The sequence below is a fragment of the Saimiri boliviensis genome, chromosome 14 (assembly GCF_048565385.1).
Source record: "Saimiri boliviensis isolate mSaiBol1 chromosome 14, mSaiBol1.pri, whole genome shotgun sequence".
In the NCBI taxonomy this organism is placed as follows: Eukaryota; Metazoa; Chordata; class Mammalia; order Primates; family Cebidae; genus Saimiri; species Saimiri boliviensis.
Genome location: NC_133462.1, coordinates 28,688,121 through 28,706,982, shown reverse-complemented (window position 1 = coordinate 28,706,982; position 18,862 = coordinate 28,688,121). Strand labels below are relative to the sequence as shown.

General features: G+C 56.0%; 1 protein-coding gene across 5 annotated transcripts; it reads right to left on the bottom strand.

Annotated features, from left to right (window-relative positions):
• Window positions 1-504: 504 nt before the first annotated feature.
• On the bottom strand, window positions 505-11,494 carry HOMER3 (homer scaffold protein 3). Of its 5 annotated transcripts, none has more exons than XM_074384362.1 (11): window positions 11,303-11,494; window positions 9,135-9,227; window positions 8,923-9,004; window positions 8,685-8,841; window positions 8,313-8,444; window positions 4,814-4,921; window positions 3,504-3,625; window positions 2,481-2,637; window positions 2,022-2,138; window positions 1,838-1,924; window positions 505-917 (listed from the first exon to the last, which is right to left on the bottom strand). In XM_074384362.1, exons 3-11 carry the CDS (start codon window positions 8,934-8,936, stop codon window positions 726-728), a joined length of 1,086 nt encoding a protein of 361 aa, XP_074240463.1. In that variant the 5' UTR covers window positions 8,937-9,004; window positions 9,135-9,227; window positions 11,303-11,494; the 3' UTR covers window positions 505-725. The 5 variants fall into 5 exon arrangements, with proteins under 5 accessions (XP_074240463.1, XP_074240464.1, XP_074240465.1 ...); XM_074384363.1 differs by having other exon boundaries at window positions 9,135-9,224; XM_074384364.1 differs by lacking the exon at window positions 11,303-11,494 and adding an exon at window positions 10,571-11,245.
• Window positions 11,495-18,862: the final 7,368 nt, after the last annotated feature.

The following is an 18,862-nucleotide window of genomic DNA, read 5'->3' as shown; positions in this document are numbered from 1 at the left end:
ACCACGTGTTTCCAACAGGCAGGCCCAAAGCTTTGCAGGCAAACCACCTGCTCGAACGGCCACGGTCTGCATGCGGAAGCCCCCTCTCTGGGCTTCCATTGTCCTCATCTGGAAAATGGGCATAGCAGCAGCTGCCCCGCTGTCCAGAGGCGGCTGTGAGGTTTCAGTGAGGTCACTCCTGTGCCAAATGAGCACAGCTATGTTCTAGGAGCTTCCCTGGCCAGCCACCTGGGCGCATCTGGGGGTTGTGGCCAGAGTGAAGGGGTCACGAACGTCCAAACTTGGCCAGACCACACGAGCTAAACCCAAGGGGACAGGCAGAGGCACCAGAGCCAGGTTCCTGGCTGTGTGGCCGGGACACCCCACCCCAGACTCCAAGCCTCACCCATTATCTGCAAGTAGCTTACACCTCCCACATGGATGCAGGGGCACCCAAGGGGAGGCAGGGAAAGGGGCCAGCGACATGTTAGGTGCCCAGGTACCCACAAACCACGCACACACGGCCACGCTTAGAAATGTAATCTGCGGATCTAGAAATTCTACACAATGAGAAGCTCGAAAACAGCCCCCATGCTGTCAACAGCCGGAGCCAGCCGGGGCCCAGCCCACCTGGGACCGAGTTGGGACCCCCCGGTCCCTTGCCAGGACGAATGGGCCCCAACCACGCTGCCTGCGGCCTGGCCCGCATCCCAGGCCAGAATCGTTCATAGAAAACCAGCCCCGGCTCAGGGCGCAGCCTCAGCCAGGCGGGCCAGGCCCTCGCGCAGCTCACTCAGCTCGAACAGCCTGACGTCCAGCAGCTGCGCCGCCCGGCCCACCTCGGCCCGGGCCCGCTCCCGCTCCGCCCGCGCCTCCTCCAGGCTGTGCTCCATCGCCCGCAGCTGGTGCTCCAGCTCTGCGTTGCGGGTCTCCAGGTCCTGCCAGGAAAGGGTGGGCAGGGTTGGGGGCCCCAACAAGTCACCCTCCCTGTCCGAGGTGTCCGGATTCTGACCGCCTTCACGTCCCTCTTCTACCCAGAGCCCTCCTAGGGCTCCGAGCACACTGGGAATAAAATGCAAACCCCCCAGGGGTCTGGCTTCTGCCCTCATTTCTAAGAGACAGAGTTTTGCTCTGTTGCCCAAGCTGGAGTGCAGTGGCACCATCACTAGCTCACTGTAGCCTCCAACTCCTAGGCTCAAGCAATCCTCCCACCCCAGCCTCCCAAGTAGCTAGGAATACAGGTGTAAGGGAAGCAGGTAACATAACTTGTTGGGCTCACAAGAAGTGCCCCCTGGGCTGGGCACAGTGACTCATGCCTATAATCCCAGCACTTTGGGAGGCAGAGGCAGGTGGCTCCCCTGAGGTCAGGAGTTCGAGACCAGCCTGGACAGCATGGTAAAAATCCATCTCTACTAAAAATACAAAAAATTAGCCAGGCATGGTAGCACACACCTATAATCCCAGCTACTGAGGAGGCTGAGGCAGGAGAATCGCTTGAACCCGGGAGGCAGAGGTTGCAGTGAGCCGAGATTGCGCCACTGCACTCCAGCCTGGGCGACAGAGTGAGACTCCATCTCGAAGAAAAAACAAAAAAAGCCCAGCCCAGCCACACCTGGGTTCCAGTGCAGGCTCTGATTTCAGGCTGAGAACAGGAGGAAATGGCAGGGTCTGGCATGGGAATGCAGCCGGGACTTGAGCATTGCTTGCTGAACCCACTGTTCACACAGCACCTGCTGGCTGGCAGGCCTGGCGCGGGCCTGGGACTCCCAATACTTTATCGTCTTAGGTAGATCATCCCGATTGTCTGTTGAGGTGACTGTCACCCGCCTTCACCCCACCTCCTGGTGCCCACACACACCTGCACCTTCTGCTGAGTCTCCTCACGCTCGGCAGCCTCTGGGGCCTCTCGGGGCCCCCCAGTCTGACTCTTCAGGGTCTGGATCTCCTAGAGAAAAAGAGTTCCCAGGGTCTGTTCTGGGCGTCCTGGCTTTCCCTCTAGAGGTGAGGGAAGGCAAGGCCTGGGAAACATACATGGCACCCACCTGGTCCTTGGTTTGCACCAGAGCTTCCAGCTGCTCCAGCGACTGGCCCTGGCCCGGCCCCTCCTTCTCACTGGCCGGGGTCACCTCTGAAGCTGCCTGGGCCTCCAGCTCAGCCACCTGTGGGACAGGAATAGCAACCACTGCCTGCACTCTCCCTTGCTCCCCCAACCTCTAGGGAATCTGCCTCCTGTCCGGCCACACCCAGGACCGAGCACCCAGCTCCCTTGGTTGGTGGCACCTTCCCCACCCACGTAGCTTAGACTTTAAGGTCTGATCACCCTCTGAAGTTGGCATTGTCTCACGCCCGTTTTACAGAGCAGGGAACTGGAGCTGGGGCAGTGACCTGCTGAAGTCACCCAGCCAGTCCATGAACCCAGGGCAGATGGGACTGGCAGAGGCATGGGCTCCACAGCTGCCCGGGCCAGGTGGGAGGCTGTCTTTGGGAGGGGGTGCCCTCACCCGCTGCCGCAGCCGCTCAGCCTCTGCACGCTGAGCCTCCAGCTGCTGCCTCCACTGGGCTGCGGCCGCGTTGGCCTCTCGCAGGGCGCCCGCCAGCTTGTTGTTGCTGTCCTGCAGCGCGAAGAACTCGGCCTCCCACTGTACCTCGCCCACGGAGCTGCGGGGATGCAAGGGTCGGCAGGGGGTGACATGGGGCTGGAGGGGGGGGCAAAGTCAGGGGGCAATGCTGGGGTTGGGGTCGGGGCCAGGGGTTGGGATGGCTCTGGGCTTGGGTCAGGGCAAAGCCTGAAGAGGGTGTGAGGTTGAACTAGGGCGCCGGGCCAGGGTGGGATGGCATTGACCTGGGGGTGGAGTCAGCGGCGATGCTCCGCTAGGGGGCGGGGCCCGAGGTGGGGGGTGTGGGCTGGTGCGTGGCCTGGTGCGAGATTGGGCTGGGGGCGGGGCCAGGGCTGGGTGGTGTTGGCTGTGGGTGGAGTCAAGGACAACGCTAGGCTAGGGGGTGGGGCCAAGGGTGGGGTGGTGCAGGGCTAGGGGACAGAGTCAGGGCCACGCTGTGCTGGGGACGTGGCGACACTGGGCTGGGCTAGGAGCGCAGCCAAAATAGCGCTGAGCTTGGGAATGGGACGGTCCCGGAGAGGCGGGGTCTTGTCAGGGACCCGGTCAAAGAAGTGGGCACATGGAGTCCGCCCAGTGACATTGTCGGGATGGCGGAGGAGGGTTGGGAGGTTGGGGAGGGTCAGCCGAGGGGGGCGTGGTCGGCGTGGGGAGGCGCCCGAGAGGCATGGATGGGGCGAGGTTATCAGCCAGGAGACAGGGGCCGGGTCAATACAGACCGGCGTGCCAAAGCCGGTGGGCGGGGTCGGCTCTGGATGGAGCAGCCTCGGGATCAGCTCCTCCCTTCCCCAGGTCTTGGGTCCACAGTTAGATCCCGCAGTCCCTGGCACTCCCTTGGCTTTCAAGAACCGCCTCCTCGTCCCCCACCCCTACCCCCGCCCCTGCCGCGCCCCAAGCCCCGCCCCTCACCCCTCGGACAGCATCTTCTTGAGCCGCTCGCGCTCTGTGGGGCCAGGGGCGTCAGCGCTCTGACTGCGGAACAGTTTCTCCTCACCCGGGCCGTTGGCACTGACGAGGGGGCTCGGGGGCACCTGTGCACGGGGAAAAGAGCAGGTCACGATGAGCAGTACCTTCTGTCAGTGGCTGGGATCAAGGCTGATGTGACCGGGGTGGTCACATCAGGGGGTCCAACTGACCTATGCACCCTAAGCAGGTCCTTCACAGCACCGGATCCAAGTGTGTCCTTCCCCATCTCACCCACCCTCCATGGCTCCCTATGGCCCCTAGGCTGAGAGTTCCAAGCCCATGCCCTCAACCTTGCCTTCCTGGGGTTTCACCACCCCTAGGAGTAAGTCTGATGCAGGTTAGTCTAAACCAGGATACTTGGAACCTGCAAAGTAGGGGAGAGGGACAATCAGACAGCTCCATGCTGTTCCCTTCCCTGTTCCATTCTCTGTGGCCCGTTTAGGATTTCAGCAGGAAGCCCTGCCCAGGCCGAATTTGTGTTTCATGAGCCACCCCAATGCCTGGACCACTGGCTCTGAGGGTAGAGTCCAGCCTGTTTTTCTAAATCTCTGCAACCCCTGTGCACAGCCCTGGGCCTGGTACACAGCAGGTGCTCAATAAATGATGCTGAATAAATTAATGTGGGAAAACACACAGGGACAGTTCATTGCTGTGCCTCACACTTAGCCATTTCTTTCTTTCTCTGTCACACTCTGTGGCCAGGCTGGAGTATAGTGGCATGATCTGGGCTGACTGCAACCTCCACCTCCTGGGTTCAAGCAATTCTCCTGCCTCAGCCTCCCGAGTAGCTGGGACTACAGGTGCACGCTGCCACGCCTGGCTCGTTTTTGTATTTGTTAGTAAAGACGTGGTTTCACCATGTTGGCCAGGCTGGTCTCAAACTCCTGGGCTCAAGCTATCCTCCCGCCTTGGCCTCCCAAATTGCTGGGATTACAGGCATGAGCCACTGCGCCCGGCCACACTTGGCCATTTCAATTTCTAGTCTTCCATTCTGCCATCTGAGCTGGTTTTGCTACTGGGACCTACTGGGTGCCCCCTGCCAACCCCAGGCAAGGCCCAGACCCTCCATGACATGGTCCACACCCCTCCTCTGTGGTCCCTGCTATGGGTCTAACTTTAGGTCATCTGGGAGCATTGGGTCTTGAGGACTAGCACAGTGCCCTGTCTCCTAATATCAAGATCCCCCAGTATCAGTTGAGCGCCTGGTTGCCTCACAGGTGCCCAGGCAGCATAGGGGGGCAGGGAGTGCTGACCTGGTGGGAGGCGAGCCCCAGGGCTGGACTGGTGAGCTCCCCGCCATCCTGAGATTTCTCCCTGGCCAGCCTGGCTGCTTCCTTCACTTCCTGGAACTTCTCGGCAAACTAGGGGAGTGGGGAGGAACAGACAGTCAACCCTCAGCCCATCCCCACAAACCAGGTAACTGCCACCCAGTGACAGCTCCGTCACCTTGGAACTGTACCCATTCCCTCATCACACACCTTGGTCTGAAAAATGAGAGAAGGTCTGAAAAATGATGTACCATGATGGGTGGGCAGGTGGCATCAGATCACAGAGGTGGCATTTTAATACACTGGGCCATATTGAGAAAGGGAAAGGAATTCCCTTTTCCTCTTTTTCTTTTCTTTTTTGAGACGGAGTTTCGCTCTTGTTACCCAGGCTGGAGTGCAATGGCGCGATCTCGGCTCACCGCAACCTCCGCCTCCTGGGTTCAAGCAATTCTTCTGCCTCAGCCTCCTGAGTAGCTGGGATTACAGGCACGCGCCACCATGCCCAGCTAATTTTTTTGTATTTTTAGTAGAGACGGGGTTTTACCATGTTGACCAGGATGGTCTCGATCTCTTGACCTCATGATCCACCCGCCTCGGCCTCCCAAAGTGCTGGGATTACAGGTGTGAGCCACCGCGCCCGGCCTCCTCTTTTTCTTTTTAGGAAAGGGTCTCAATTAGTCACCCAGGCTGGAAAGCAGTGGCATGATCTTGGCTCACTGCAGCCTTGACCTCCCTGGCTCAAGTGACCCTTCCTTCCACCTTATCCCTCTCCACCAGGTAGCTGGGACTCCAGGTGTGTGCCATCATGCCTGGCTAATTTTGTGTATTTTTTGTAGAGACAGGGTCTAGCCATGTTGCCCAGAATGGCCCTTTCCCTCCTTTTTTTTTTTTTTTTTTTTTTTTTGAGATGGAGTCTTGCTCTGTCACCTAGGCTGGAGTGCAGTAGCAGGATCTCAGCTTACTGCAACCTCCGTCTCCTGGGTTCAAGCAATTCTTTTGCCTCAGGCTCCTGAGTAGCTGGGACTACAGGCGCGTGCCACCATGCCTGGCTAATTTTTGTATTTTTAGTAGAAGTGGGGTCTCATCATGTTGGCCAGGCTGGTCTCGAACTCTTGACCTCATGGTCTACCCACCGTGGCCTCCCAAAGTACTGGAATTACAGGCATGAGCCACCGCGCCCACCATTGTTTTCTTTTTTTTTTTTTTTTTTTTTTTGAGACAGAATCTCACTCTGTCACCCAGGCCAGAGTGTAGTGGCACAGTCTTGGCTCACTGCAACCTCTGTCTCCCAAGTTCAAACGATTCTCCTGGCTTAGCCTCCTGAGTAGCTGGGACTACAGGCATGTGCCACCATACTCGGCTAATTTTTGTATTTTTAGTAGAGACAAGGGTCTCACATATTGGCCAGGCTGGTCTTGAACTCCTGACCTCGTGATCTGCCCACCTTGGCTTCCCAAAGTGCTGGGATTACAGATGTGAATTACCACACCTGGCCTTTTAAGTTTATATATATATATTTTTTTGGAGATGGGGTCTCTGGTCTTGAAATTTTGAGCTCACGCGATCCTTCCACCTTGGCCTCCCAAAGTGTGGGGATTATAGGTAATAAGCCACGATGTCCAGCCCCTTTTCCTCTTTATCAAGCCTATTTCAACAAAGAGAGCCTCAGGTGGGTGCTAATCTGCCTTTAACACCTGCTACTATTCCTTTAGGAGACATCGGAAGTCAATGAGAAAGGAATCATCCCATTCTTGTTTTTGTTGTATTAAATGTTTACATTTACCACCTATCTATGACAAGCAATACCAGTTTCCCAGTTAAGATAGGATATGTTTTCCCCCACCCCACCCCCCCAGTTTTAAAATAAATTTTCTTAGTTAAAAAATAATTTTTTAGGCTGGGTATGGTGGCTCATGCCTGTAATTCCAGCACTCTGGGAGGCCGAGTGGGACGGATCACCTGAGGTCAGGAGATTGAACATGGTGAAACCCCATTTCTACTTAAAATATAACAATTATCTGGGTGTGGTGGCATTCACCTGTAATCCCAGCTACTAGGGAGACTGAGGCAGCAGAATTGCTTGAACCCAGGAGGAGGAGGTTGCAGTGAGCCGAGATCACGCCACTGCACTCCAGCCTGGGCAACAAGAGTGAAACTTCATCCAAAAAAAAAAAAAGAAAGAAAGAAAGCAAGCAAGCAAGGAAAATTCTTAAACTTCTAGAAGAAAACCAAAAAGGCCGGGCATGGTGGCTCATGCCTGTAATCCCAACACTTTGGGAGGCTGAGGCAGATGGATCACCCGAGGTCAGGAGTTCAAGCCCAGCCTGGCCAACATGGTAAAAGCCTGTCTCCACTAAAAATACAAAAATTAGCCAGGCAAGGTGGCAGGCGCCTGTAATCCCAGCTACTCTGCAGACTGAGGTGGGAGAATCACAGGAACCCAGGAGGCAGAGGTTGCAGTGAGCCGAGATCATGTCACTGCACTCCAACCTGGGGGACAGAGTGAGACTTCATCTCAAAAAAAAAAAAAAGAAGAAGGCCGGGCGCGGTGGCTCAAGCCTGTAATCCCAGCACTTTGGGAGGCCGAGGCGGGTGGATCACGAGGTCAAGAGATCGAGACCATCCTGATCAACATGGTGAAACCCCATTTCTACTAAAAATACAAAAAAGTAGCTGGGCATGGTGGCACATGCCTGTAATCCGAGCTACTCAGGAGGCTGAGGCAGGAGAATTGCCTGAACCCAGGAGGCGGAGGTTGCGGTGAGCCGAGATCGCGCCATTGCACTCCAGCCTGGGTAACAAGAGCGAAACTCCGTCTCAAAAAAAAAAAAAAAAAGAAAGAAAGAAAAAGAAAATCTTCATGAAAGCACTCATCAACAAAACCATAGATAAAGATAATAATGGAAGTATAGAGAGGGCACAGGGCAGAGGGAGGTGAAGGTATAGCTGGGGCATGTGGGGAAGTGCCCAGCCCAGCCACCCACTTGATGTCCCATAGAGGAGCAGGGTATATCCAAAATTAGAGCTAGAGGCAGTAGAACTAGGAATTAAGGGAGGGGGCCGTGGCTCACATCTGTAATCCCAGCACTCTGGAGGCTGAAGTGGGCAGATCATTTGAAGTCAGAAGTTCGGGACCAGTCTGGCTAACATGGCAAAACCCCATCTCTACTAAAAATACAAAAAATTAGACAGGCATGGTGGTGGGCACCAGCTACTTGGGAGGCTGAGGCAGGAGAATCGCTTGAACCCAAGAGGCGGAGGTTGCAGTGAGCTGAGATCACTCCAGCCCATCTCAAAAAAAAAAAAAAAAAAAAAAAAGGACTCAAACCAGCGAACCTTAAAGGGGCTTCCAGCTCATCTCATCCTACATGCCCATCCTGCAGATGCGAAGATAGAGGACCTGCTCAAGGTCCCAGAGCGTGCCCAGGAGAAGAACTGGGCTCAGCCTGATCCCTTCCCTCCACCTCCCCCTCAGCCGGCCCACCTGTGTCAGATGCTGTTCAGAGGCAAAGCCCAGGCCGTAAACGGTGTTGGCGCGACTGTCCGCCCACTGCCCAAACTTCTGGGAGGTTTTGGTAAAAGTCATGTTGGGAGTGACAGTGCTGTTGATGATGGCCTGGGGTTGGGGAACAAAGTTCAAGGTTGATGGGACGGATAGTAGCAGATATGAAACCCCCAAGTATCACCTTGTATTAGCGTCTGGAAAGTCTTTACTCTGAGCCATTTCAGGAGACAGACTAGGGCCCCGGAAGGCTCAGAGTTTCCCATCCCTTGGGCACACAGCAAGCCAGCCACCAGACCCAGGCGTGTCACCAGGGCCCCTGGTGCCTCTGCCCCACCCAGACCCCACCCGGACCTTGGCGCCCCCAATGCTGATGATGCGGTAGACATTTCGGGTGGCGTCGTAGAAATAGGAGACAGTGAGTGCATGCTTGCCCGCCGGGATCCAGTTTCGCTTGGTGGTCGGGTCGATTTGGAACACGTGCGCCCGTGTGCTGAAAATTGGCTGCTCCCTGTGTGGGGAGAGGATGATCAGTAGGGGCCGGAACCCCCCTTAGAAAGCTCAGGTCCAGGCTGGGGAGGTGGAAGCTCACCTGGCTGTGGACATTGGTCAGGCTGGGCTAGGCAGGCTCTAGCGGGCAGCCAGAGAGGTGGCAGGAGCCGCTGGTTTGGCCCCTAGGGAGAGAGGGGGGACTATGAGTGACCCTCAGGCCAGGCTGAGGGAGGCCAAGCAGGTTCCAGCTCACGACCCATTATCACAGAACTTTCAATCAAAAAGGCAAGAGGGCCGGGCGCGGTTGCTCACTCCTGTAATTCCAGCACTTTGGGAGGCCAAGGCGGGTGGATCACGAAGTCAAGATCGAGACCATCTGGTCAACGTGGTGAAACCCCGTCTCTACTGAAAATACAAAAAAAAAAAATTAGCTGGGCATGGTGGCGCGTGCCTGTAACCCCAGCTACTCAGGAGGCTGAGGCAGGAGAATTGCCTGAACCCAGGAGGCAGAGGTTGCCATGAGCCGAGATCGTGCCATTGCACTCCAGCCTGGGTAACAAGAGCGAAACTCCGTCTCAAAAAAAAAAAAAGGCAAGAGAGGCCCAAAGCACACCCGGTGCTTTGGGAGGCTGAGTCAGGAGGATCATTTGAGCCTAGGAGTTCAAGACCAGCCTGAGCAACATGGTGAGACCCCAACTCTACCAAAAATTTAAACAATTAGCCAGGTGTCGTGGCATGTGCCTGTGGTCCCAGCTACTCGGGAGGCTGAGGTGGGAGGATCGCTTGAGCCCAGGAGGTCAAGGCCACAGTGCAGTGAGCTATGATCACACCACTGCACTCCAGCTCGGGCAAGAGAGCGAGACCCTGTCTCCACAAAAGAAAGAAATGATAGAAAGAAACAAAAAGGCAAGATTATTATTATAGATCACTCAGAGCAAGCAAACCCCATCTTTCTTTGTCTGGGGGAAGCCCCCACCACACCCTGTGCAGGAGACGGCCCTCTGAGAGGAGCCAGGTGGCTGCTGCTGCCATCCAGACGTAAATCTCTCATCGTTCAAGTTACCGCACCCCCCACCCTGCCCCGGGAAGCCCCCTCCATCCTGGGCTGAGCTGTGGAGGCCACATATCTGCTGAGTTCTTTCCATTCATCCATGACTGGCCAGAGAGGTTCTCCATCAAAAAATGGGGTCTTGAGAGGTGTGTAGTACTGGAAGACCAGTTCCCCACTACGCCCTGCAGAGGGACCCCCCCAGCTCCCACCCTAGGCTAGAGGCACACCTGGCAGCCCAGAGTCCAAATCCCCAGGGAGCCCCCAGCCAAGTTAAAAAGACAAGATGTAGCCAAACAGCCAATCCCAGTGCCCACCACGGGAGCCGAGCAGAATGCACACTGGGAGAACAGGGCTCCCCAACCTCCCCATTGGTCCATCCAGCCACCCCGGATGCGCAGGGGACCAAGGAGGGGTTAGGAGAAGGGGGAAGATAGGCGGGGGAGGGGAGGCCCCGGCCCAGCAGCCTCTATGGTCAAAGGGGGTATGCCCCCCCCATCCTGTCCTGGGCAGCTGCTGGGCCGGTCACAGGGTCTGAAACCGGAGCCCCTGAGTGGGGGTGGGGCGGGAGCTCTGGCCTGGACCGGAGGCGGGTCCTGCGCCAAGTGTGAGTTGGGGGACGCAGGGGTCCCCGGAACCCAGGCCCTTCCGGTCCGGCCGCTCCTGCTGCGACTTGCAGCGTTTGGGGAAAGTTACTCACCAACTAGTCATGCGCTCGGATGCCGCCGGCCACGGGGCTCCCGGAGGGGGGTCCGACACCGCCCGGTGCCCGGGATGCCCAGTCTGGCCGGTGGGTGAGGCCCGATCCCATGCACCTCAGTCCGGTGGGCGGGGAGGGGGCTAAGATTCATTCAGGATCCAGTCCCCACCCGAGGCGGGAGGACACCCAGTGCGCGACCCAACTCCGGGACGCGCGCCCTGACCCTGGAACTTCCGACGTTCCCGCGACAGCCCCGTCTCTGGGTACAGAGCTTCGGGGAACACCTCTTCTGCCTCCTCCAACCCCAGGTCCGGTACTCCGGGGGCTGCCCCCCGTGCCGCCTCCTCTAACCCGCTCCGGAACTTTGGGGACCCCCCCCTCGTTGTCCCGGACTCCTAAACTTCGAAGACCCCCTGCCACCCTTCCAGTCCTCGGTCCGGGACGTCGGGGCCCCTCCCGCGCCAGGCTCCCACCCCAGGTCCGCAACTTTGGGGACTCCTCCGCAGCCTCCTCCAACGCCGGGTCCTCCCGCGCGGTCCCCTCACCGACCCTGACTCCAGAACTTCGGGACCCCCGCGCTCCCTCCGGCCCCGGAACTTGGGGACCCCTCGCGCCGCTCCCAGTCCCCAGGTCCGGAACTTCTGGGGACCCCACCCCCCCCGCGCCCTTCCCTTGGCCCCGGGACTTCGAGGCCCCCGCGCTCGCGGCGCAGTCTCGGCCGGCCGGGCTCACCCCGCGAGTGTCCGGGCGCGGCCCCCGCGGCGCTGACTCCGCGCAGCCGGGCGCCCCGCTCGCTCCCTGGCTCCCGGGCCCGCGCCCTCCGCGCCGCCCTCCGCGCCGCCCGCGTCTTTGTCTGCGCCGCCGCCGCCGCCCGCGCCGCCTCCGGTCCCATCGCGGCGGGTCCCGACGCGGCCGCCGCCCGCCCCGCCTCCCCGGGCCGCCGAGGCCGCCCCGCTGCGCCCCCTGCCGGCTGTTTGCACAGGGCCGGGTGGGGGGCGGGGCGGGGCGGGGCGGGGGTTGGGAGAGGGGGCTAGGGGCGTTGGAGGGGGACTGGGGGCGTTGCGGGGGGTCGGGACTGGGAACAGAGGGTGGGAACAGAGAGACAGAAGGAGAGGGACATCTGGGATGAGAAAGACCCAGAAACAGAGACACGGCGGAGACAGGCAGAGAGACAGGAAACAGACGGAGAGACACAGTTGCAGGGACAGCGATGTAACCTCACCCTCCTGTCACCTCTCAGGGGACAGCTGCCTCTGTCCCCGCTACCTGAGGTCATGACTTTGGGCCTGTGAGGGAGGTCAGGTCCCTCCCGGGCTGACGTGGGTGGTTCAGTGAGGTTGCCGAGGGGGCTCTTGTTTCCTGGCAACACCCATTGAGCACCTACTGTATGCAGACAGTGCATACAGTAGGTGCTCAATGGGTGTTGCCAGGAAACGGAAGAGATCAGCTTCGGGAGGGAACAGGAAGCAAGACAGAGAGAGCGAAGCCTTCCTGTCTGTTCTGCCAGCTCCATGGGCAGGGACATCTGTCCACCTCTGTCCCTCCCAAGACAATGGTAAAATGCCCGTGATGGTTGGATTAAGGTTATCATTGCTCTTATTTGAGGGTCCCAAAATCCAAAGGCTCAGGGAATGTCTCCAACGCATGGGTGTGTCCCCTCAGCCGCCACTGGCCTGGGTTTGTCACCTCTGGTCACAAGGAGTGTCCCCTTCCCACACTTGCCAGGAGAGCGTCCTTCCAGAGCTGAGCTGGGATCCATCTCCCCAGCCCCAAGCACGTGGGTTGCACTTGTCAATCCTGGTGCTGCCCTCTCTCTGGCACCTTCTCCAAAATCACACATTACCGTTGGTTCTCTGTCTTTTTTCTTTCTTTCTTATTTATTTATTTATTTTTAAAGACGGGGTTTCACCATGTTGGTCAGGCTGGTCTCGAACTCCTGACTTCAGGTGATCCGCCCACCTCAGCCTCCCAAAGTGCTGGGATTACAGGTGTGAGCTACTGCGCCCAGCTCGCTTTCTCTCTCTCTCTCTCTCTCTCTCTCTCTCTCTCTCTCTCTCTCTCTCTTTCTTTCACAAAGTCTCACCCAGGCTGGAGTACAGTGGCACAATCTCAGCTCACTGCAACCTCTGCCTCCCGGGTTCCAGCAATTCTCTTGCCTCAGCCTCCTGAGTAGCTGGGACTACAGGTGCATGCCACCACACCTGGCTAATTTTTGTATTTTTAGTAAAGACGGGGTTTCACCATGTTGGCCAGGCTGATCTCAAATCGCTGGCCTCAAGTGATCCGCCCACCTCGGCCTCCCAAAGTGCTGGGATTACAGACCTGAGTCGCCATACCTGGCCAACACTTGAGTCTTTTGACAGCTTCAGAGAGGCTTTTGCTTTTCATCTCCAAGACCTCTGCTCCTGTCTCCTTTCCCTGTTCCTTTCTTTTTCCTTCTAAGAAGAATCGCATATCTGAGCTGGCAGTTACATTCAAATTACGTTTAGGTGAATTCTGGGTCGAGTTGTCTCTGGAGATTGACTCTGGGGCCAAGATGTAAGTCTTCCCCCCTGCAGGCCTTTGCTCACACTGTTCTGTCTGCCTGGAATGCCCTCTCTGCAGGCATCTCTTCTGCCTGTCCTTCCAGGCTCAGCACCACCACCCCGTCTCCTCCTCCAGGAAGCCTCTCTGACTACCCTGGCCTTGAAAAAGATCTTGCCCTCCCCTGTCTCAATCCCTGTCTCTCTCTCTCTCTCTCTCTCTCTCTCTCTCTCTCTCTCTCTCTCTCTTTTTCCTTTTTGAAAGTTTATTTTTAGAGACCAGGTCTCACTATGTTGCCCAAGCTGGACTCAAACTCCTGAGCTCAAGTGATCCTCCTGCCTTGGCCTCCCAAAGTGCTGAAATGACAGACGTGAGCCCAGACACTCTATGACTGTTATGTTACCTGTTTATTACATGATCAGGTCTGGATGCTCCTCTCGGGCTGGCCCATCCACCCTGAAGCCCCAGTCTGACCCAGCACAAGATGGACTCTCCATCCCAGCAGGGGAAACTGAGGCACAGACTCAGTTTTCCCCAGCTGCTTCTAACTTCACGAGGCATCTGCACAAGGGAAGGATTTGGCTCTGTTCTCAGGCTGGAAGCCACGAAATGCTTGAACATTGTGGGGAGGAAAGAAAATACCGTCTGTTCTATGCAAAAAGTGACTTTTCCTTATTACCAACAAAATAATGGAAAAAATAAAAGAGTATCTGGGAAAGGTGCCGGCCGGCATGACCGAGGCTTATGGAAGCTGCTTAGAGTTTGCCAAGTGCAGAGCTGGGGCCGTGTGGCTATTCTATGGGGGCGGCTAGGTGAGGGGCCCAGGCTGACTTTGTGCTTCGTGTGGGCAGAAAGCAACAGTGAGACAGTGAAGGGCTGAATTCCTTCCCTGAACCCCCTGTCCAGTCTCTGGGAGGGACTGAGACAGGGCTGGCTTTGAGCAGCCCCAACCTGAAGCTGGATTACACAAGTCTACACTGAGGCAATGGCTTCCTCAGTGCGGACCTCAGTTTTCTCACCTGGAAAATGGGCTGATGCTTGCAGGGCTCTGGTAGAGGGAGAAACATGAAGGATTCGGTCATTACCAGCAGCTGTCCTCTGGGGCGCCTGCCATTAGGTTCACAGGCAGAGGCCCTGCAGCTCTTTGCTGCAACTGGGGAAACTGAATCTGTGCCTCAGTTTCCCCTGCTGGGATGAACAGTCACTCTTGTGCTGGGGCAGACTGAGGCTTCCGGATGGATTGGCCAGCCCTAGAGGAGCACCCAGACCTGGTCATGTAATAAAGAGGTAACAGAAGAGTCACAGAAAGGGGCTGGGCCCACATCTGTCATTTCAGCACTTTGGGAGGCTGAGGCTGGAGGACTGCTTGAGCTCAGGAGTTCAAGACCAGCCTGGGCAATATAGTGAGACCTTGTCTCTAATGAGGGCAGCCCTGAGATCCTGGTCCCACTCTGGTCTGAGCTCTCTTCTTCCAAGGTCTGGAGGCCTCTCTTTTAAAGAACTGGGCCCGGTGCAGTGGCTGAGGTCTGTAATCCCGGCACTTTGGGAGGCTGAGGCGGGTAGATTACCTGAGGTCCGGAGTTTGGGACCAGCCTGGCCAAAACATGGTGAAACCCCGTCTCTACAAAAAATACAAAAATTAGCCGAATATGGTGGCGCGTGCCTGTAATCTTAGCTCCTCAGGAGGCTGAGGCAGGAGAATTGCTTGAACCCGGGAGGCAGAGGTCACGGTGAGCCAGGAATGTGCCACTGCACTCCAGCCTGGGTGACAGAGGGAGACTCTGTCTCAAAAGAAAAAGAAAAGGAAAAAGGAAGAAAGGAAGGGAGGGAGGGAGGGGCCGGGCGCGGTGGCTCAGGCCTGTAATCCCAGCACTTTGTGAGGCCGAGGTGGGCAGATCACCTGAGGTCAGGAGTTCAAGACCAATCTGGCCAAACATGGGAAAACCCCATCTCTAAAAAAAAAAAAAAAAAAGAAAAAAGGAATAAGGGAAGGAAGGACTTGGGATGTCCTTGCAGGGCAGGCAGAGGCCACCACCCCAAGGTAGCTGACTAGGAGAGCAACTTTCCTTTGGGGCTCAGAAATGGTATGGGGGAGTGAGCTTTCTGTCTTAAAGGGGAAACCAAGCAGGATCCAGAACAGCTCATTCAGCACTAGAAGCTCAGGCTCTGGTCTCTGCCTGGTTAGATCTGACCCAGCCTTTGGAGTGAGGCTGAACTGTCTCTCCTCTCCAGAGGCTGTCCCTCCAGAGCAGGGACAGTCCAGCGGCTCTTCCCCAAAGCTGGGTGCCCACCTCCCAGTGACGGTCTTAGAGGTGACTGCTTCAGATCTGTTTATGGCATGATTGGGTTACTGTTCACCTCTTACATGGATGTGTCCTGGCACCTAGAACAAGCCTGACCTGCAACCGCGTTCTATAAGCACTTTCAGAAGCAGGAGATCCTGGGGTTCCAGCTTTCCATACAGCAGGCTTCAGAATCACGTGAGCCAGAGAGTGAGTCCTAGCCCTGCCGCCTACCAGCCGGGCCACCCTGAAGAAGTCACCTTCCCTTCTCTGTGCTTCAGGCTCCCCATCTATAAAAGGGCGTATGAATGTGTCACTTCTGAGGTTTACTGTAGGGATCTAATGAGTTTTTTTGTTTTTGTTTTTGTTTTTGTTTTTTGTTTTGAGATGGAGTCTCACTCTGTCGCCCACGCTGGAGTGCAGTGGTGCAATCTCAGCTCACTGCAACTCCACCTTCCTGGTTCAAACGATTCTCCTGCCTCTGCCTCCCTAGTAGCTGGGATTACAGGCACGTGCCACCATGCCCAGCTAAATTTTGTATTTTTAGTAGAGACAGGGGTTTCACCATGCTGGCCTGACTGGTCTCCAACTCCTGAACTCAAGCATTCCACCCACCTTGGCCTCCTAAGTGCTGGGATTACAGGTGTGAGCCACTGCGCCTTGGTTTTTTTTTTTTTTTTTTTTTTTTTTTTTTGTTGTTGTTGTTGTTGTTAAGACAGGGCCTCATGGCCGGGCATGGTGGCTTACGCCTATAATCCCAGAACTTTGGGAGGCCGAGACGGGTGGATGATGAGATCAAGAGATCGAGACCATCCTGGTCAACATGGTGAAACCCCGTCTCTACTAAAAATACAAAAAATTAGCTGGGCATGGTGGCGCGTGCCTGTAATCCCAGCTACGCAGGAGGCTGAGGCAGGAGAATTGCTTGAACCCAGGAGGCGGAGGTTGCGGTGAGCCGAGATCGCGCCATTGCACCCCAGCCTGGGTAACAAGAGCCAAACTCCGTCTCAAAAAAAAAAAAAAAAGACAGGGCCTCACTCTGCTGCCCAGGCTGTAGTGCATTGCCTCAATCACAGCTCACTGCAGCCTCAGCTTTCTGGGTTCAAGCAATCCGCAATCCTCCTGCCTTAGACTCTGGCTGGGACTACAGGCGCACACTGCTACACCTGGCTCATTTTTGTATTTTTGGTAGAGATGGCCCAGGCTGGCCTCCAATTCCTGGACTCAAGTGATCTGCCTGCCTCAGCCTCCCAAAGGGCGGGGATTACAGGTGTGAGCCACTGCACATGGCCTCCAATGAGTTGTTATGTGAAGAGAAGGTGATTATAGGCGCCTGATAAATGCTTGCTATAAATAAACACCATATTTATTTTTGATACGTGGTTTTGATCCTGAAGCAACGTCTTATGATTTTCTTTTTCAGGGGTTAGAGGACTCCAACCATGCCTGAACCCTCAAAGACAGGAATGGGTCCAAACTGGCATCATACCCTCTAAATCTTTTTTTTTTTTTTTTTGAGTCAGAGTTTCGCTCTGTCACACAGGCTGGAGGGCAGTGGTGTGATCTGGACTCACTGCAACCTCAGCCTTCCAGGTCCAAGCACTTCTCTGCTTCAGCCTTCCTAGTAGCTGGGATTGCAGGCACCTGATACCACACCTGGCTAATATATATATATATATATATATATATATAATTTTAATTTGTAGTAGAGACAGGGTTTCACCATCTTGGCCAGGCTGGTCTTGAAGTCCTGACCTTGTGATCCACCTGCCTCTGCCTTCCAAAGTGCTGGGATTATAGGCATAAGCCACCGTGCCCAGCCAACATCCTCTAAATCTTTAGCTCCTGAACCCCCATGTGCCCCCTCCAGCCACCTCCGTCTTCCTTCTCCTCATTCCCCAAACTGTAGCTGGTTGAGCCAACTTCCAGACATTTGCCTCTTGGAAAACTCCTATTCATCCCTCAAAGCCTCACCTGCAATGCTCTCCTCCCCAAGAAGCTCTCTCTCCTCCACCTCTAGACCTTCTCTAGCCCTCTTCCCTCTTTCTGGCCCAGCCCTGACCCCTGCGAGTGTCTGTGCCCGGCTTTGACTCCCCCAGCTTGCGTGTCTCTTAAGGGCTGAGACCAGGGTTGACACTTCCCTAGAGTTTGTCATCTTCCAGCACAGGGTGCACACATGGGGGTCAGGCAAAGGGGAGTTTGATGACTCAACACTATTGATGATCTTGCATCCCTTGAAGGAGACCCTGCCTTAAATTCAGAACTTGACTTCTGCCCACGGCCAAAGTTAATTCATTCAACAAACAACCCCCGTGAAGCAATGGAGCCAGGCTCCCTCAGACCCCGGCAAGAAAGGGTCAGGGAGTTGTGGTCACCAGCACTGGGTAGTGGATTTCAGGATCTAGGACCAGGGTGAGTGGGGGATGGGAGGAGGCGGTGCTTGAGGACCCCTTTGAGCACCAAACCTGGACTCGAGGTTCAGTTCCCGCAGACCTAATTACCCTAATTTGCCACATGCACTAATTACCTCCTGGGTGCCAGGTGGCTGGGCGGGGCTGCCCCAATTTTTGGAGGTAGGTCAGGGCCCGATTATTTTTGGCTGCGGCGTCCTTGAAGCCTCCACCATCAGCAGCGCTTGAAGGACAGAAAGTGGGACGGAGAAATTGAGGCCACATCAGGGGTGGCGCTGCGGGAATTGGGGGCCGGGTGGCCTTGGAGCTCCCTGAACGGGGGGTAGGGATTAGGCCCGAGACCCGACAGTCTTTGGCGCCTAGCTACAGGTGGCACAGTCTGGAGGGGCATGGGCTGGTGGCTTATGCCTGTAATTCCAACACTTTGGGAGGTCGACGCAGGCAGATCATGAGGTCAGGAGTTCAAGAGCAGCCTGGCCAATATAGTGAAACCCAAGCTCTACCAAAGTTTTAAAAAATTAGCTGGGCATGGTGGTGACCGCCTGTAGTCACAGCTCTCCAGGAGGCTGAGGCAGGAAAATTGCTTGAACCTGGGAAGTGGAGGTTGCAGTGAGCTGAGATCGCATCATTGCACTCCAGTCTGGGTGACAGAGCAAGATTGTGTCTCAAAAAAAAAAAATAATAATAAATAAATAAAATTAAAAAAATCTAGAGGGGCTGAGAATCAGCCAGCTCTATGGTGGATTGGTCTGAAAGTCTGTGTTGTTGGTTTGTTTTTTTTTTGAGACAGAGTCTCACTCTGTCACCCAGGCTAGCGTGCAGCGGTGCGATCTCAGCTCACTGCAACCTCCTCCTCCCAGGCTCAAGAAATTCTCCTGCCTCAGCCTCCCGAGTAGCTGGGATTACAGGCGTGCACCACCACTCCCAGCTAATTTTTGTATTTTTAGTAGAGACGGGGTTTCACCATGTTGGCCGGGCTGGTCTTGAACTCCTGACTTCAGGTGATCCACCCGACTCAGCCTCCCAAACTGTTGAGATTACAGGCGTGAACCGCTGTGCCCGGCCCAGGTCTGTTT